Source organism: Salmo salar, chromosome 10 (assembly GCF_965601325.2).
Source record: "Salmo salar chromosome 10, fSalSal1, whole genome shotgun sequence".
Classification (NCBI taxonomy): Eukaryota; Metazoa; Chordata; class Actinopteri; order Salmoniformes; family Salmonidae; genus Salmo; species Salmo salar.
This window is the reverse complement of record NC_138300.1, coordinates 52,344,114-52,361,926: the sequence shown is the minus strand read 5'-3', so window position 1 is coordinate 52,361,926 and position 17,813 is coordinate 52,344,114. Positions and strand designations below refer to the sequence as shown.

The following is a 17,813-nucleotide window of genomic DNA, read 5'->3' as shown; positions in this document are numbered from 1 at the left end:
AGTGTATTGGGTGTGTATTAGGTGTGTATTAGGAGTGTATTAGGAGTGTATTAGGAGTGTATTAGGTGTGTATTAGGAGTGTATTAGGAGTGTATTAGGAGTGTATTAGGTGTGTATTAGGAGTGTATTAGGAGTGTATTCGGTGTGTATTAGGAGTGTATTAGGAGTGTATTAGGTGTGTATTAGGAGTGTATTAGGAGTGTATTAGGTGTGTATTAGGAGTGTATTAGGTGTGTATTAGGTGTGTATTAGGAGTTTATTAGGTGTGTATTAGGAGTGTATTAGGAGTTTATTAGGTGTGAATTCTCTAGATTAAAAAAGGGAGAATCATGCTTTATTTTATTTTTTTACAAGCAAATCTCTATTTCACTTGTTTTTGAGAAACGTACACCAACCAACGATTCACTTCTTCATCCTCGTTGTGTCGTACAGGGGCTCTGAAAAAACATGAACAAATGATCCAAAAACCTTTTAGAAACACCCAGTATAGTGACGCGGGGCTTTAGACGTTCTGCACATGAAATTGTGTAATTCTGAACTTTATCCGTAATATTATATTCCATTTTGTTTGCGACTCAAATGCTATACAGAATGGAACAGCTGGACTGGAGAAACAGCTCAACGTCACACAACATGGAATACAATGCTGCGGATAGAGCCCCCATACTGCAAAACGAGGAGAAGGAATTGAATCGCTGGTTGGTGTACGTTTCTCAAAAACAAGTGAAATAGCAACAAACAAAAACAAACATGTCTGGAACCTTCTAGAACATGCCATTTACATCAGAAATTGAGATTTGGTCAATAAAAAAAAGCTCATTTTTCCTTTAAGTGTAGGTGTATGACTGAGTGCACTCATACATGGCTGTCGATAGAAATGAGGATTCGCCCTGCAATGTGTCATACTTTGTGTGTGTGTGTGCGTGTGTGTGTGTGTGTCTGTATTATGCTTACAGAGTGTGTTGAGCAGACTGCTCTTCCCAGCGTTGGTAGCTCCTGCTATGACCACCTGTACTCCAGTGCGCAGCCGCTCTCCTCTCCTCTCATCCTTTAGGTGTCTCTCTATCTCTGTCTCCAGCTGGCACACTGAACTGTCCACTGGGAAGGGAAGACGGGTAGGGACAGGACAACAGGGAGTCAAGTTCAATTTCATGGTCGCTTTCCAAATAACCAATGCCATGTAAACAGGAGAAACTCTCTCTGCTCTGTAACATGTGAAACTAATCACTTAATGTCAACAATATTGTGACATATTTATAATGTGTCTCATGTGAAACAACCTTTTTCAATGCCGATTACATGAGATGAAATAATTTCACCCATCGTGTAGACCCCTGTCCACTTAGCTATAAACCAGAGGTGGCTCTGACTTCTCCTCTGAGAGGAAAGGACCCAATGGCGTGCCACCAAAACAAATGCCACTCAGCAAAGCATCTGTCCATAAATCAAAAGATCAGAGACTTCTGTTCTCTCAGCTGCCCCACCAGACTGCAGCAGGCGACACTGAGGGCAATTTCCCTTCCCTCCCCTTCCTCTCACTCTCCCCTTCTCCCCCCACACAATGGGCAACACAGAGAGCCAGAGAGACAGAGAGAGACAGAAAGAGAGAGAGAGGGAAGGAACGAGACAGAGAGAAGGAGAGGGAGGGGAGAGGAGAGAGACAATGGAAGACAGATAGGTGTTAGAGAGAGAGAGAGAAAGAGAGGGAGGGAGAGAACCAGACAGAGAGAACCAGAGAGAGAGACAGACAGAGAGACACAAAGAGAGAGACAAATAGGTGGTAGAGAAAGACAGAGAGAGAGACAGAGAGATAGATAAATAGAGAGACAGAGAGATAGAGAGAGAGACAGAGAGAGACAGACAGAGAGACAGAGAGAGGCAGAGAGAAAGAGAGACAGAGAGAGACAGACAGACAGACAGAGAGCGAGAGAGAGGTGGTAGAGAGCGAGACAGAAAGGTGGTAAGGAGAGAGAGACAGAGCGAGAGAGAGAGAGAGAGAGAGAGAGAGAGAGAGAGAGAGAGAGAGAAGGGGGTAGGAGAGAGGTGAGAGACAAAGAGAGAGACAATGGAAGACAGAGAGGTGGTAGAGAGAGAGAGGAGAGAAGGAGAGAACCAGAGAGAGAGAGAGAGAGACAGAGAAAGAGAGACAAAGAGGTGGTAGAGAGAGAGAGAGAGAGAGAGATAGATAAATTGAGAGACAGAGAGACATAGCGAGAGACATAGAGAGAGACAGACGAGAGAGAGAGAGAGAGAGAGAGAGAGAGAGAGAGAGAGAGAGCGAGGTGGTAGAGAGAGAGAGACAGAGACACCACTGTCAGATCACAGCCAGATCAACATGTTTCTGAAGAAATGAACTGTCAATATTCATTTAAAAAAAACAGCCCAATAAACTCTATAACATAAACCATTCGTACAGATGGGCTCAAAACAGTGCAGAGAGATTCATTGAAACATTGAACTGAAATGAAATGATGAACTCTATACAGTTCTTCAATAACTCACAATACCAACACAATAAAGAAGGTGTCAATTCGGCTACTCAAAACATCAATTGCCTATTCCAAAAAGAAGCATCAAAAGCAAATTTGAGAAAACCAAAGAAATGCAACATCAGAAACAAAAAACTAAATGTTTCTGAAAAATGGTTTGATAAATAATGTAAAACAATTTGAAAACACCTAAGACAAATGTCAAATGAAAAACATAAGCAGCAAAACAACCCAAAGCTGCGATATGAATACTTAGAAACTGTGAAACAGTAGAAACATACACTGAAACGCAAGAAATCGAATTATACCAACAAGACACTTGATGAAATTGAAAACGCAATCGACCAAAATCAGTTCTGGGATATGTGGAACGATTTAAGCATGACAAAGCCGCAAGAATTAACCATAGAAAATGAAAGAATTTGGAAAACTTATTTTGATAATCTATTCAAAAACATCCCACAAAAAGACTTACAACAGAACCAATTAGAAATTCAAGAAAAATTGAACATCCTTGAATCAGTCATTAAAAACAATAAAAATTCATTAGATTACCTAATAACCCAACAAGAACTAAATGAAAAGCTCAAATCTATAAAATCAAAGAAGTCTTGTGGTCTAGATAACATCAGAAATTAAATGCTGAAAAACAGCACACCTGAGTTGCAAAATGCTGTGCTTAAATTGTTCAACATGGTATTAACTTCTGGCTGCTTCCCTGATGTCTGGAACCAGGGGCTCATCTCCCCTATCCACAAAAGTGGAGACAAATCAGACCCCAATAATTACAAGGGAATTTGCGTAAACAGCAACTTGTAGCAACCTGTAGCATTTTGAATGCAAGAATTCAAACCTTTCTTAAAGAAAAAAAATGTAATAAGTAAATGTCAAATTCACTTTCTCCCCAACCATCGTACTACTTACCAAACCTTACACTAATTAATAAACACATCCATCAAAAAAAGAGGGAAAAATCTTTGCTTCTTTATTGACTTTAAAAAAAGCATTTGATTCTATTTGGCACGAAGGGCTATTCTACAAAATTCTCCAAAGTGGGCATGGTGGTCAGGTGTATGACTTAATAAAATGTACAGTTGAAGTCGGAAGTTTATATACACAAGGCCCACCTTCAAAGTCAGTGCCTCTTTGCTTGACATCATGGGAAAATCCAAAGAAATCAGCCAAGATCTCAGAAAATAATTGTAGACCACCACATGTCTGGTTCATCCTTGGGAGCAATTTCCAAATGCCTGAAGGTACCACGTTCATCTGTACGAACAATAGTACGCAAGTATAAACACCATGGGACCACGCAGCTGTCATACCGCTCAGGAAGGAGAAGCGTTCTGTCTCTTGGAGATGAACGTACTTTGGTGCAAAAAGTGCAAATCAATCCCAGAACAACAGCAAAGGACCTTGTGAAGATGCTGGAGGAAACAGGTACAAAAGTATCTATATCCCCAGTAAAACAAGTCCTATATCGACATAACCTGAAAGGCCGCTCAGCAAGGAAGAAGCCACTGCTCCAAAACCGCCATAAAAAAGCCAGACTACGGTTTGCAACTGCACATGGGGACAAAGATCGTACTTTTTGGAGAAATGTCCTCTGGTCTGATGAAACAAAAATAGAACTGTTTGGCCATAATGACCATCGTTACGTTTGGAGGAAAAAGGGGGAGGTTTGCAAGCCGAAGAACACCATCCCAACTGTGAAGCACGGGGGTGGCAGCATCATGTTTCAAAGTTGTAATTATTTTTGCCTCTATGGCCTATTTATTGCCTTACCTCCCTACTCTTCTACATTTGCACACAGTGTACATTGATTCTTTCTATTTTTCTTTTCTTTTGTGTTATTGACTGTACATTTGTTTATCTGTAACTCTGTTGTTTTTGTCAGTGTGTTATGCTGTCAGTACTGTTGAGCTGTCAGTATTTTCTTGTTTTGTAGTGTTCCAGTGATCTTTTTTTTAAATTAAATGATGCTGAACACTAACTCTGCTGCATTTTGGTCCACTTCTTCTCTCCATGACGACAGTTGTGACAGAATTACCCACCAAACCAGGACCAAGCAGCAGAGGAACGAGGAGGAAGGATGGACGTGGGCAGAGCTAAGGAGGAGCGTTTCCAGGGCTATGGAAGAGTTTAGTAAACTCGAGAGGCAGCCCCAATAATTTTTTGGGGGGGGTCACAAGGGCAGTTTTGCGGGGCAAGAATGGAGCCCCAAGCCAGCTCCCCGCACTAGCATGGAGGTGCGTGTCTCCAGGCTGGCACGTCCAGTACCAGCCCCACGCATCAGGCATCTAGTGTGTCAGCCCAGCCTTGCCAGTCAGGAGTCGCCAGAGCTGCCTGCCGGTCGGGAGTCGCCAGAGCTGCCTGCCGGTCGGGAGTCGCCAGAGCTGCCTGCCGGTCGGGAGTCGCCAGAGCTGCCTGCCGGTCGGGAGTCGCCAGAGCTGCCTGCCGGTCGGGAGTCGCCAGAGCTGCCTGCCGGTCGGGAGTCGCCAGAGCTACCTGCCGGTCAGGAGTCGCCAGAGCTGCCTGCCGGTCAGGAGTCGCCAGAGCTGCCCGACTGCCCGGAGATGCCAAAGCTGCCCGACTGCCCGGAGATGCCAGAGCGGCCCGACTGCCCGGAGATGCCAGAGCGGCCCGACTGCCCGGAGATGCCAGAGCGGCCCGACTGCCCGGAGATGCCAGAGCGGCCCGACTGCCCGGGTCTGCCAGAGCGGCCCGACTCCCCGGGTCTGCCAGAGCGGCCCGACTGCCCAGGTCTGCCAGAGCGGCCCGACTGCCCGGGTCTGCCAGAGTGGCCCGACTGCCGCCCGGGTCTGCCAGAGTGGCCCGACTGCCGCCCGGGTCTGCCAGAGTGGCCCGACTGCCCTCCGGGTCTGCCAGAGAGGCCCGACTGCCCTCCGGCCCAGCCCGAGTGGCCCGCCTGTCCTCCGGCCCAGCCCGAGTGGCCCGCCTGTCCTCCGGCCCAGCCCGAGTGGCCCGCCTGTCCTCCGGCCCAGCCCGAGTGGCCCGCCTGTCCTCCGGCCCAGCCCGAGTGGACCGCCTGTCCTCCGGTCCAGCCCGAGTGGCCCGCCTGTCCTCCGGCCCAGCCCGAGTGGCCCGTCTGCCCGGCGCAGCTATCGGCGCCACCGAAGTGGGCGACGCCAAAGGTGGAGCGAGGTCCACGTCCTGCACCTGAGCCACCTCCAGGATAGGTGGGTTGGGGAGGGAGGGTGTAGCACAGTGCCGCCGTTGACGGCAGCCACCCTCCCTTCCCTCCCTTATTGTTTAGGGGTTATTGTTTATTGGTTTTGTTGGGGTATTGGGGATTTTTTGTTGTGTTTTCTTTTTGTAAGGTGCATTACGGGGTCTGCACCTTGAGGGGGGGGGGGTACTGTCACATCCTGACCAGCAGCGGGAGCAATTGGATTAGTTTTGGTCAGGATGTGGCAGGGTTTTTGTGTGTGTGAATGGTTGTGTTGGTGGTTAGGACTCCCAATTGAAGGCAGGTGTGTTGAGTTGCCTTTGATTGGGAGTCCTATATAGGAGTGTGTGTTTTTCTTTGGGGTTGTGGGTAATTGTTTCTGTTCAGTGTGTTATGCTGTCAGTACTGTTGAGCTGTCGGTATTTTCTTGTTTTGTAGTGTTCCAGTGATCTTTTTTTTTAATTAAATGATGCTGAACACTAACTCTGCTGCATTTTGGTCCACTTCTTCTCTCCATGACGACAGTTGTGACATTGTCGCACTGCTATGCTTTATCTTGGCAAGGTCGCAGTTGTAAATGAGAACTTGTTCTCAACTGGCCTACCTGGTTAAATAAAGGTGAAATGTTGTGGAATGCTTTGCTGCAGGACGGACTGGTGCACTTCACAAAATAAATGGCATCATGAGGCAGGAAAATTATGTGGCTATATTGAAGCAACATCTCAAGACATCAGTCAAGAAGTTAAAGCTTGTCGCTAATGGGTCTTCCAAATGGACAATGACCCCAAGCATACTTCCAAAGTTGTGGCAAAATGGCTTAAGGACTACAAAGTCAAGGTATTGGAGTGGCCATCACAAAGCCCTGGCCTCATCTATAGAAAATTTGTAGGCAGAACTGAAAAAGCGTGTGCGAGCAAGGAGGCCTACAAACCTGACTCAGTTACACCAGCTCTGTCAGGAGGAATGGGCCAAAATTCACCCAACTTACTGTGGGAAGCTTGTGGATGGCTACCCAAAATGTTTGACCCAAGTTAAACAATTTAAAGACAACGCTACCAAATACTAATTGAGTGTATGTAAACTTCTGACCCACTGGGAATGTGATGAAAGAAATAAAATCTGAAATAAATCCTTCTCTCTACTATTATTCTGACATTTCACATTCTCAAAATAAATTGGTGATCCTAACTGACCAAAGACAGGGAATCTTTACTAGGATTAAATGTCAGGAATTGTGAAAAACTGAGTTTAAATGTATTTGGCTAAGGTGTATGTAAACTTCCAACTTCATCTGTATGTACACAGAAAACAAGTGTGCAATAAAAATCAAAAACCAAAGAACAGAATTATTTTCACAACGTCGAGGTGTGAGACAAGGCTGCAGTTTGAGTCCAAATCTTTTCAACATTTATTTAAATGAATTAGCAGACATGTTGGACCATTCTCCAGCCCCAGGACTCACACTATTTGACACAGAGGTAAAATACCTGCTATATGCTGATGATTTGGTACTTCTATCACCAACCAAAGAAGGTCATCAACAGAACCTTAACATTCTAGAGCAATACTGCCATAATTGGATCCTGGCAGTAAATTTCCCAAAAACGAAAATCATGATTTTCCCCTAAAAAAAACTGATGTCAGAAACACAAATATAAATTCACCCTAAACAACACCATAATTGAACACACAAAAAATGACTCATACCTTGGTCTGACCATATCTGCATCGGCAAACTTTAATATGGCAGTGAATGCACTCAAAGAAAAATCCCACAGAGCATTGTATGCAATAATTATGAGACTATTCAAAATCAACATCCCAATTAGAATTTGGACTAAAATATTTGACAGTGTAATCCAACCAATAGCTCTTTACGGAAGTGAGGTTTGGGGGCCACTCAATAAACTGGACTTTAAAATGTGGGACAAACATCCAATTGAAGCCCTACATGCAGAATTCTGTCGGAGAATTCAACAAGTCCAGAGAAATACAGCAACTAATGCAGGAAGGGCAGAATTGGGCCTCTTTCCAGTGGTAATGTAAATACAGATTAGATCATCAACATTTTGGCTACATCTAAATTCAAGTCTGCAATTTAAAGGACTTCAAACCCAAGAGCTGAGCCCAGAAACGAGCCCTCTCAGTCAGCTGGTGTTGGACCTAACCAACCAAGCTGACACCAGCACTGCTTCAAAAGAAAGAATTCCAATAAACAAAATCATGAACCAATCAAAGGACTCATATTTACAACATTGGAAAAACTAAACAAAGAGAGAGAGAGGTGGTAGAGAGAAAGAGAGAGAGAGGGAGACAGTGAGAGACAGAGAGAGAGAGGGAGACAGTGAGAGAGACAGAGAGAGAGAGCAGAGAGAGACAAAGAGAGCGACAGAAGGAGACAGTGAGAGAGAGGGAGACAGTGAGAGACAGAGAGAGAGAGGGAGACAGTGAGAGAGACAGAGAGAGAGCAGAGAGAGAGAGACAGAGAGAGAGACAGAGGGAGACAGTGAGAGAGACAGAGAGAGACAGAGAGAGAGAGGAGACAGTGAGAGAGACAGAGGGAGACAGTGAGAGAGACAGAGAGAGAGAGGTGGTAGAGAGAGAGAGACAGACAGAAAGGTGGTAGAGAGAGAGACAGAGAGAGAGAGGTGGTAGAGAGAGCAGGTTTGTAGCTGCTGACAATGTATTCCTGTGTTGGACAGCCTGAGAGGCCAGGCTTTGAAGACAAGATGAATGCCTGCAGTGTCCCTGTGGCCCCTTCTCCCCACTTCCTCCAAGGAGACCGTCTTTTCAGCACTTTGATGCATATCTCCTCTCAATGACGCTAGCTCTCCCTCTCTGCAGATACAAACAGGAAGCCATGCCAACTCCCCCTGGAAAACTCACTTCCGTAATTGTTATTTTGTTCCAGAGAAGGGGGCGTACCCACCTTGATTTAACACCCCGTCCTCGATGAGCTCATCTTCACTGAAGTCTATGAAGGCTTCCACGTGAGCCAAACACTGAAACAACAAACAGACAGATGTTGAGCGAGAGAGACAACAATATATGCAGTCCTCATCACAATCCTCTCTATATTAATTCCTTTGGCAATGATTTAAATTTCTCGGTCGTGATTGTCTTCTAGGTCAGAGGGATAAATGGAAGGCCACATCTCAGTAGACTAAAACATCTCAGTAGACTAAAACATCTCAGTAGACTAAATCATCTCAGTAGACTAAAACATCTCAGTAGACTAAAACATCTCAGTAGACTAAATCATCTCAGTAGACTAAAACATCTCAGTAGACTAAAACATCTCAGTCGACTAAAACATCTCAGTCGACTAAATCATCTCAGTAGACTAAAACATCTCAGTAGACTAAATCATCTCAGTAGACTAAAACATCTCAGTAGACTAAATAATCTCAGTGGACTAAAACATCTCAGTAGACTAAAACATCTCAGTAGACTAAATAATCTCAGTGGACTAAAACATCTCAGTAGACTAAACATCTCAATAAACTAAATCATCTCAGTAGACTAAAACATCTCAGTAGACTAAAACATCTCAGTAGACTAAATAATCTCAGTGGACTAAAACATCTCAGTAGACTAAAACATCTCAGTAGACTAAAACATCTCAGTAAACTAAATCATCTCAGTAGACTAAAACATCTCAGTAGACTAAAACATCTCAGTAGACTAAAACATCTCAGTAAACTAAATCATCTCAGTAGACTAAAACATCTCAGTAGACTAAAACATCTCAGTGGACTAAAACATCTCAGTAGACTAAAACATCTCAGTAGACTAAAACATCTCAGTAAACTAAAACATCTCAGTGGACTAAAACATCTCAGTGGACTAAAACATCTCAGTAGACTAAAACATCTCAGTAAACTAAATCATCTCAGTAGACTAAATCATCTCAGTAGACTAAACAAAGCATCCTCTCCTTGTCTCCCTTCCTGTGCCATGACAGAGGTGAACAGGTGAAGGCATCATCGCTACTGAAATGCACCCTAAAGATCTGAATGTTGATTGACACATGGAATGATTCAATAGTTCAATAGTTCCAGTAGGACAGGAAACATCAGCCGACTGCATGTTCCCTCCATCCACACATTGTACCAGAGAAACAATAGCAGCATTGTCTGCATGCCGAACTAAGGAAAGGGTGAAACTACAGTAGGTAGATTCCAAACATACTATTTTGACTGTCAAAAATAGAGATTGGATTTTGTTAGGCTGCTGACGGTCTTCCTCAGGAAGACCAAAATTAGGCTCTTTTCTGTAGCACTCCTCTCAGGAGAGGTGGTGAAGTGTTGATACCCAGGTCTGGTGCCAAGGTAGAGATCACATGATACACTCTGGGTAGAAGCTGCCCATTGGCACAGATCTAGGATCAGCTGGTTCCTGATCCCTGATCTCTCATCCCTGCTGTCAGACAACTACAGTATAGACAAGACACTCTCTGGACATCACACTTAATCAGACCACTCTAACAATGGCCTGGGGACGACTCGCAGCCAAATGGCAACCACGCCAACTCAAACAGCTCACCCTAGACTTCTACAGTATACACAAAGGCCTGAATCCTAACTTTGTGACCTGTGTGTTTTTAATGCAACACCGCTGAACAACTGCCTGGCTAGCTTAGACAACAACAAGCTGGGTGAAGCCGATCCAGGCTAGGTAACCATCCATGTATTTTCTCTTTCTCTGGGGAACCTACTACCTACCCGTTTGAGCCTGTAACTCCAGTCCTGGTAGAGACGGCCCAGCTCCCCATCCATCTGCCTGAGGGCCTGCCTCCTCTGGGCCTCAGTCTCAGCGTGGATCAGGTCCCCCAGGCCCTCCACCTCCGTCAAGCCCAGTTTCCCCGCGTGGAAGGCCCTCCGCGTGAACTCCCCTGCCTCCGCAGGCCTCACACCCTCAAGGCTTCCTGCATAACACACAACGCACAGCAAGACAGAGAAAACAGGGTCAATGCCAGGGTTAATTAGTAACACACACACAGCAAGACAGAGAATTACTCAAACAGGGTCAAAGCCAGGGTTAATTAGTTACACATACACAGCAAGACAGAGAATTACTCAAACAGGGTCAAAGCCAGGGTTAATTAGTTACACATACACAGCAAGACAGAGAATTACTCAAACAGGGTCAAAGCCAGGGTTAATTAGTTACACATACACAGCAAGACAGAGAATTACTCAAACAGGGTCAAAGCCAGGGTTAATTAGTTACACATACACAGCAAGACAGAGAATTACTCAAACAGGGTCAAAGCCAGGGTTAATTAGTTACACATACACAGCAAGACAAAGACAACACTTGGGTCACTAATAAGGTTCCCTATCGTTCACAAGCCAAGGTTACTAAGGTTCACTAAGGCAATGTACACTACAGTTCAAAAGTTTGGGGTCACTTAGAAATGTCCTTGTTTTTAAAAGAAAAGCCCATTTTTTGTCCATTAAAATAACATCAAATTGATCAGAAATACAGTGTAGACATTGTTAATGTTGTAAATGACTATTGTAGCTGGAAACGGCAGATTTTTTTATGGAATATCTACATAGGCGTACAGAGGCCCATTATCAGCAACCATCACTCCTGTGTTCCAATGGCGCGTTGTGTTAGCTAATCTAAGTTTATCATTTTAAACGCTAATTGATCATTAGAAAACCCTTTTGCAATTATGTTAGCACAGCTGAAAACTGTTGTTCTGATTAAAGAAGGAATAAAACTGGCCTTCTTTAGACTAGTTGAGTATCTGGAGCATCAGCATTTGTGGGCTCGATTACAGGCTCAAAACAGCCAGAAACAAATACCTTTCTTCTGAAACTCGTCAGTCTATTCTGGTTCTGAGAAATGAAAGCTATTCCATGCGATAAATTGCCAAGAAACTGAAGATCTCGTACAACGCTGTGTCCTACTCCCTTCACAGAACAGCGCAAACTGGTGCTAACCAGAATAGAAAGAGTAGTGGGAGGCCCCGGGGCACAACTGAGCAAGAGGACAAGTACATTAGAGTTTCTAGTTTGAGAAACAGACACCTCACAAGTCCTCAACTGGCAGCTTCATTAAATAGTACCCGCAAAACCCCAGTCTCAATGTCAACAGTGAAGAGGCGACTCCGGGATGCTGGCCTTCTAGGCAGAGTTGCAAAGAAAAAGCCATATCTCAGACTGGCCAATAAAAAGAAAAGATTAAGATCGGCAAAAGAACACAGACACTGGACAGAGGAACTCTGCCTAGAAGGCCAGCATCCCGGAGTCGCCTCTTCACTGTTGACGTTGAGACTGGTGTTTTGCAGGTACTATTTAATGAAGCTTCCAGTTGAGGACTTGTGAGGAGTCTGTTTCTCAAACTAGACACTCTAATGCACTTGACTTCAGTCACCCAAGTCATAGACTGTTTTCTCTGCTACCGCACAGCAAGCGGTACTGGAGCGCCAAGACTAGGACCAAGGCTTCTTAACAGCTTCTACCCCTAAGCCATAAGACGGCTGAACAATTAATCAAATGGCCACCGGACTATTTACATTGACGACCCTGGCAATGAGGTAAGGTGTTTTTGTTAGAACCTTTACAGAACTTAATTTATTGTTTGTTAATATGGTGGCCTGATTCTTACATGCTCTGCAAAGGCATTACATCAACCAGAGACTGTTGCCAGTTGTACTACTACAGCATTAATAAAGAACAACAAAGCTGGTAACTACAGGAGACACCAGGATTATATAATCATCAGCTTTATGTATTGTGTTGTTGACTGGCTGTTCTGAGAAGATGCAAATCTGAGACACTGCACAGTTTACATTCATTTATATAACACTGCCCCCTAGCAGCCAAACATGAACATTGCAAGGACACTGACAACAGTTCTGCATTGCTCTCAAGTTCAAGGAAAGTGTTTGCAGGAAGGAAAGCAACGCAGACACCCAGATGAAACAGCTACAAGAACACTTATCTCCTCTAGGCTCTAGCCTAGTACTATATATATATATATATATATATATATATATATTCAAAAACAAGGACATTTCTAAGACATTTCTATATATACACACACACACACACTATCGTTCAAAAGTTTGGGGTCACTTAGAAATGTCCTTGTTTTTGAAAGAAAAGCACATTTTTTGCCCATTAAAATAACAACAAATTGATCAGAAATACAGTGTAGACATTGTTAATGTTGTAAATTACTATTGTAGCAATTACTATTGTGTTAGCTAATCCAAGTTTATCATTTTAAAAAGGCTAATTTATCATTAGAAAACCCTTTTGCAATTATCTTAGCACAGCTGAAAACTGTTGTTCTGATTAAAGAAGCAATAAAACTGTCCTTCTTAAGACTAGTTGAGTATCTGGAGCATCAGCAGATACTCTCTGGACATCACACTCAATCAGACCACTCATATCTCTCTACAAATGACTGTGCTCTAACCTACTTCCATATCTCTCATCATATGACTGTGTGTTTACCTAGGGCTTGTAAGACAGCTGTGATGACTGCAGGACCTCCGTGAATATGGAACTCTGCACTGTCTTCCCCTGTGAAGCTGTGGGGACCTGACAAGAAAGCACAACAACAGTCACGACAACAACATTGGATAAGACAAACAAGAACAGCTACTATGAGATGCTTATATATATTTTTTTTTAAATCAAAATGCATTGTGGGTTTATCCGATAATAACTGTGAGATGTCCTCTAAGACCAATCTGACCTTTGAACCAGAGGACCAGTCCTCGGTCCAGCAGCTCTTTGGACTGGGGGTCAGTGATCCTCCGTAGCAGGGCGGTACGAGGGGGTAGAGCCTGGGTCAGACCTGCCATGTTTCTCAGGACCATGGAGGAGGCAGGACCACTGACACGGACCACCGCCACACCACACCTGCCGTGGCCCGACGACAGGGCAAAGATGGTCTCAGCATCGCATACCGCTCTGGTCGGGATACACAGGCCCCTCGCTGATGGAGATGCTCTGTTGAAGACATTTATACAATTGTCAAGCGACTGGGTGCTTGAAAAGTGCGATATATATACACTGAACAAACATGTTAAATGCTACATGGAACAATTTCTAAGGTTTTCATGAGTTACAGTTCATGTAAGGAAATCAGTCATTAGGCCATAATCTATGGATTTCACATGATTGGGAATACGGATATGCTTCTGTTGGTCACAAATACCTTAAAAAAAAGTAGGGGCGTGGATCAGAAAACCAGTCAGTATCTGGTGTGACCACCATTTGCCTCATACAGCACAACACATCTCCTTCGCATAGAGTTGATCAGGCTGTCGATCGTGGACTCGGACACCACTATACCAATTTCTCAGAAACTTGGTGTACAGCACCTCAAGACCAAGATCTTCAAAAGCAGTTGATATCGTAAACATCATGGCCGCTGTGAGCCAATGAAGTTGAGTGATGTCGGGCTGACAATTCAAGTCAGTCTTGGAGGGAAGGCCATGAGGGAAGACCATGAGGGAAGGCCCTGAGGGAAGACCCTGAGGGAAGGCCATGAGGGAAGACCCTGAGGGAAGACCATGAGGGAAGACCATGAGGGAAGGCCCTGAGGGAAGGCCCTGAGGGAAGACCCTGAGGGAAGGCCATGAGGGAAGGCCATGAGGGAAGGCCATGAGGGAAGGCCATGAGGGAAGGCCCTGAGGGAAGACCCTGAGGGAAGGCCATGAGGGAAGGCCATGAGGGAAGGCCATGAGGGAAGGCCATGAGGGAAGACCCTGAGGGAAGACCCTGAGGGAAGACCCTGAGGGAAGGCCCTGAGGGAAGACCCTGAGGGAAGGCCCTGAGGGAAGGCCCTGAGGGAAGGCCCCTGAGGGAAGACCCTGAGGGAAGACCCCTGAGGGAAGGCCCTGAGGGAAGACCCTGCTGGCCATGCATCTCAATACTCTACAATGTTTCCTGAAGTCTGCACTGGTCCACTACCTACATGGATTCAAAAGTATACGATTGGTGAGAGTACCAGAGATGAAGTCAGAACCAGAACCCTTTAAATCCAGACCAAGAGTTTTTAAGACCCAGACCAAGGACCAGTGGATCGAGACCATGACCTGACCAAGACCAGTTTAAATGGGTAAAAATAGTATAGTACAGTATAGTTCAGTACAGTAGTCTAGTATAGCACAGTATAGTCCAGTACAGTAGTCTAGTATAGCACAGTATAGTTCAGTACAGTAGTCTAGTATAGCACAGTATAGTTCTGTACAGTATAGTCTAGTATAGTACAGTATAGTTTTGTACAGTATAGTCTAGTATAGTACATTACAGTAAAGTAAAGTACAATACAGTAGATTCAGTACAGTAAAGTACAGTATAATACACTACAATTATGTTCAGTACATTACAGCACAGTTCAGTACAGTACATTACAGTACAGTACATTACAGAACAGTTCATTACAGCACAGTACATTACAGTACAGTTCATTACAGCACAGTACATTACAGTACAGTTCAGTACATTACAACACAGTATAGTTCAGTACATTACAGTACAGTTCAGTACATTACAGCACCAGGCAAGAGGCCGGGAGTATGGGAGTGTGATCCATGGACCGCTCCTCTCTGTCATACATCCGGGACAGTGTGTCTGCCTTAGCGCTCTGGGAACCTGGCCGGTAGGACAGGGTGAACACAAAACGGGTAAAAAACATGGCCCACCTTGCCTGGCGAGGGTTCAGTCTCCTCGCCGACCGGATGTACTCCAGATTGCGGTGGTCAGTCCAGATGAGAAAAGAGTGTCTCTCCCCCTCAAGCCAATGTCTCCACGCCTTCAGAGCCTTGACGACAGCCAACAGCTCCCGGTCCCCCACATCATAGTTTTGCTCCTCCGGGCTGAGCTTCTTCGAAAAGAAGCCACAGGGGCGGAGCTTCGGTGGCGTACCCGAGCGCTGAGAGAGCACGGCTCCTATCCCAGCCTCGGACGTGTCCACCTCCACTATGAACGCCAAAGAGGGATCTGGATGAGCCAGCACGGGAGCCGAGGTAAACAGAGCCCTCAGGTGACCAAAAGCCCTGTCCGCCTCAGCTGACCACTGCAAGCGCAGCGGGCCCACCTTCAGCAGTGAGGTAATGGGAGCCGCTACCTGACCAAAACCCCGGATAAACCTCCGGTAGTAGTTGGAAAACCCTAGAAACCGCTGCGCTTCCTTTACCGTGGTGGGAGTCGGCCAATTACGCACGGCTGAAATGCGGTCACTCTCCATGTCCACCTCTGACGTGGAAATGCGGTACCCTAGGAAGGAGACGGACTGTTGGAAGAACAGACATTTCTCAGCCTTGACGTACAGGTCATGCTCCAACAGTCGACCAAGCACCCTGCGCACCAGGGACACATGCTCGGCGTGTGTAGCGGAGTATATCAAAATGGCGTCGATATACACCACTACACCCTGCTCGTGCAGGTCCCGGAAATTCTTGTCAACAAAGGCCTGGAAGACTGATGGAGCATTCATCAACCCGTACAGCATGACGAGGTACTCATAGTGCCCTGAGGTGGTACTAAATGCCGTCTTCCACTCGTCCCCCTCCCGGATACGCACCAGGTTGTAAGCGCTCTTGAGATCCAATTTTGTGAAGAAGCGCGCCCCGTGCATTGACTCGATCGCACTGGCGATGAGCTGTACCTCACCGTGATCTGATTGATACCCCGATAGTCAATACACAGGCGCAGACCTCCATCCTTCTTCTTCACAAAAAAGAAACTCGAAGAGGCAGGTGAAGTGGAGGGCTGAATGTATCGCTGCCCCAGGGATTCGGAGACATATGTTTCCATAGCCGCTGTCTCCTCCTGTGACAGAAGATACATGTGACTCCTGGGAAGTGCTGCATCTACCAGGAGATTTATCGCACAATCCCCCCGTCGACGGGGTGGTAATTTAGTCACCTTCTTCTTACAGAAGGCGAGAGCCAAATCGGCATATTCTGAGGGGATGCGCACGGTGGAGACCTGGTCTGGACTTTCCTTTCACACCTCCCTGAGCACTTGTGACCACCCCTTGAGAGCCCTCTGTTGCCACGAAATAGTGGGGTCATGACAGGCCAACCAGGGTAGGCCCAGCACCACGGGAAAAGCAGGAGAATCAATAAGGAAGAGACTGATTCTCTCCTTGTGACCCTCCTGCGTAACCATGTCTAGTGGAGCGGTGGCCTCCCTAATCAGCCCTGACCCTAATGGTCGACTATCTAGGGCGTGCACAGGGAACGGCATATCCACAGGAACAAGGGGAATTCCTAATCTATGGGCAAATGAACGGTCAATAAAATTCCCAGCTGCGCCTGAATCTACGAGCGCCTTATGCTGGGAATGCGGGAAAAACTCAGGAAATTTAATAAACACATACATGTGAGCAACAGGGGGCTCTGGGTGAGCCTGGTGCCGACTCACCTGGGGTGACACGATGGTGCCCTGCCTGCTGCCTCGACTCCCTGAGGAACCCCCCCAGCACTGACCAGCAGTGTGCCCTCTGCGGCCACAGATGGTGCAGGGAATGACCCTCCTCCGGTCGCCCTAAGCGCAGCACCTGCCAGCTCCATGGGCGTCGGAGCGGAGGTCCTGGGGGATGGAACTGACAGGCCCCGATCCGGACGTCCGCGGGTAGCCAGCAGGTTGTCCAGCCGGATGGACAGGTCCACCAGCTGGTCCAACGTAAGGGTGGTGTCTCGGCAGGCCAACTCCCGATGGACGTCCTCGCGCAAACTGCACTGGAAATGATCGATCAGGGCCCTGTCGTTCCATCCCGCGCTGGCGGCCAGGGTCCGGAAGTCCAAAGCGAATTCCTGCGCGCTCCTCGTCCCCTGCCTCAGGTGGAACAGATGTTTACCCGCCGCTCTACCCTCAGGCGGGTGGTCTAAAACTGCCCGAAAGCGGCGGGTGAACTCTGCGTAATGGTCCACTCCATACGGCGTTGGCCCACTCCAGGGCTTTGCCTGAGAGGCAGGAGACGAGGGCGGACACGCTCTCACGTCCCGAAGGAGCCGAGTGGACTGTCGCCAGGTAGAGTTCCAGCTGGAGTAGGAACCCCTGGCATCCAGCAGCCGTCCCATCATAATCCCTCGGGAGCGCGAGCCGAGTGAAGGAGGGGTGAAAACCGTAAAGTTGGCAGGTAGCAAAGTAAGG

General features: G+C 46.3%; 1 protein-coding gene across 1 annotated transcript in view; it reads right to left on the bottom strand.

Moving 5' to 3' along the window:
• The window catches only part of gtpbp3 (GTP binding protein 3, mitochondrial), a 31,876-nt gene that overhangs the window by 9,187 nt on the left and 4,876 nt on the right, over window positions 1-17,813 (bottom strand). Inside the window, exons 2-6 of the mRNA XM_014123579.3 lie at window positions 13,399-13,655; window positions 13,155-13,241; window positions 10,404-10,606; window positions 8,609-8,681; window positions 955-1,098 (exon numbers count right to left, since the gene is read on the bottom strand). Coding sequence (XP_013979054.1) covers window positions 955-1,098; window positions 8,609-8,681; window positions 10,404-10,606; window positions 13,155-13,241; window positions 13,399-13,655 — 764 coding nt within the window. The remainder of the gene's footprint in view (window positions 1-954; window positions 1,099-8,608; window positions 8,682-10,403; window positions 10,607-13,154; window positions 13,242-13,398; window positions 13,656-17,813) is intronic.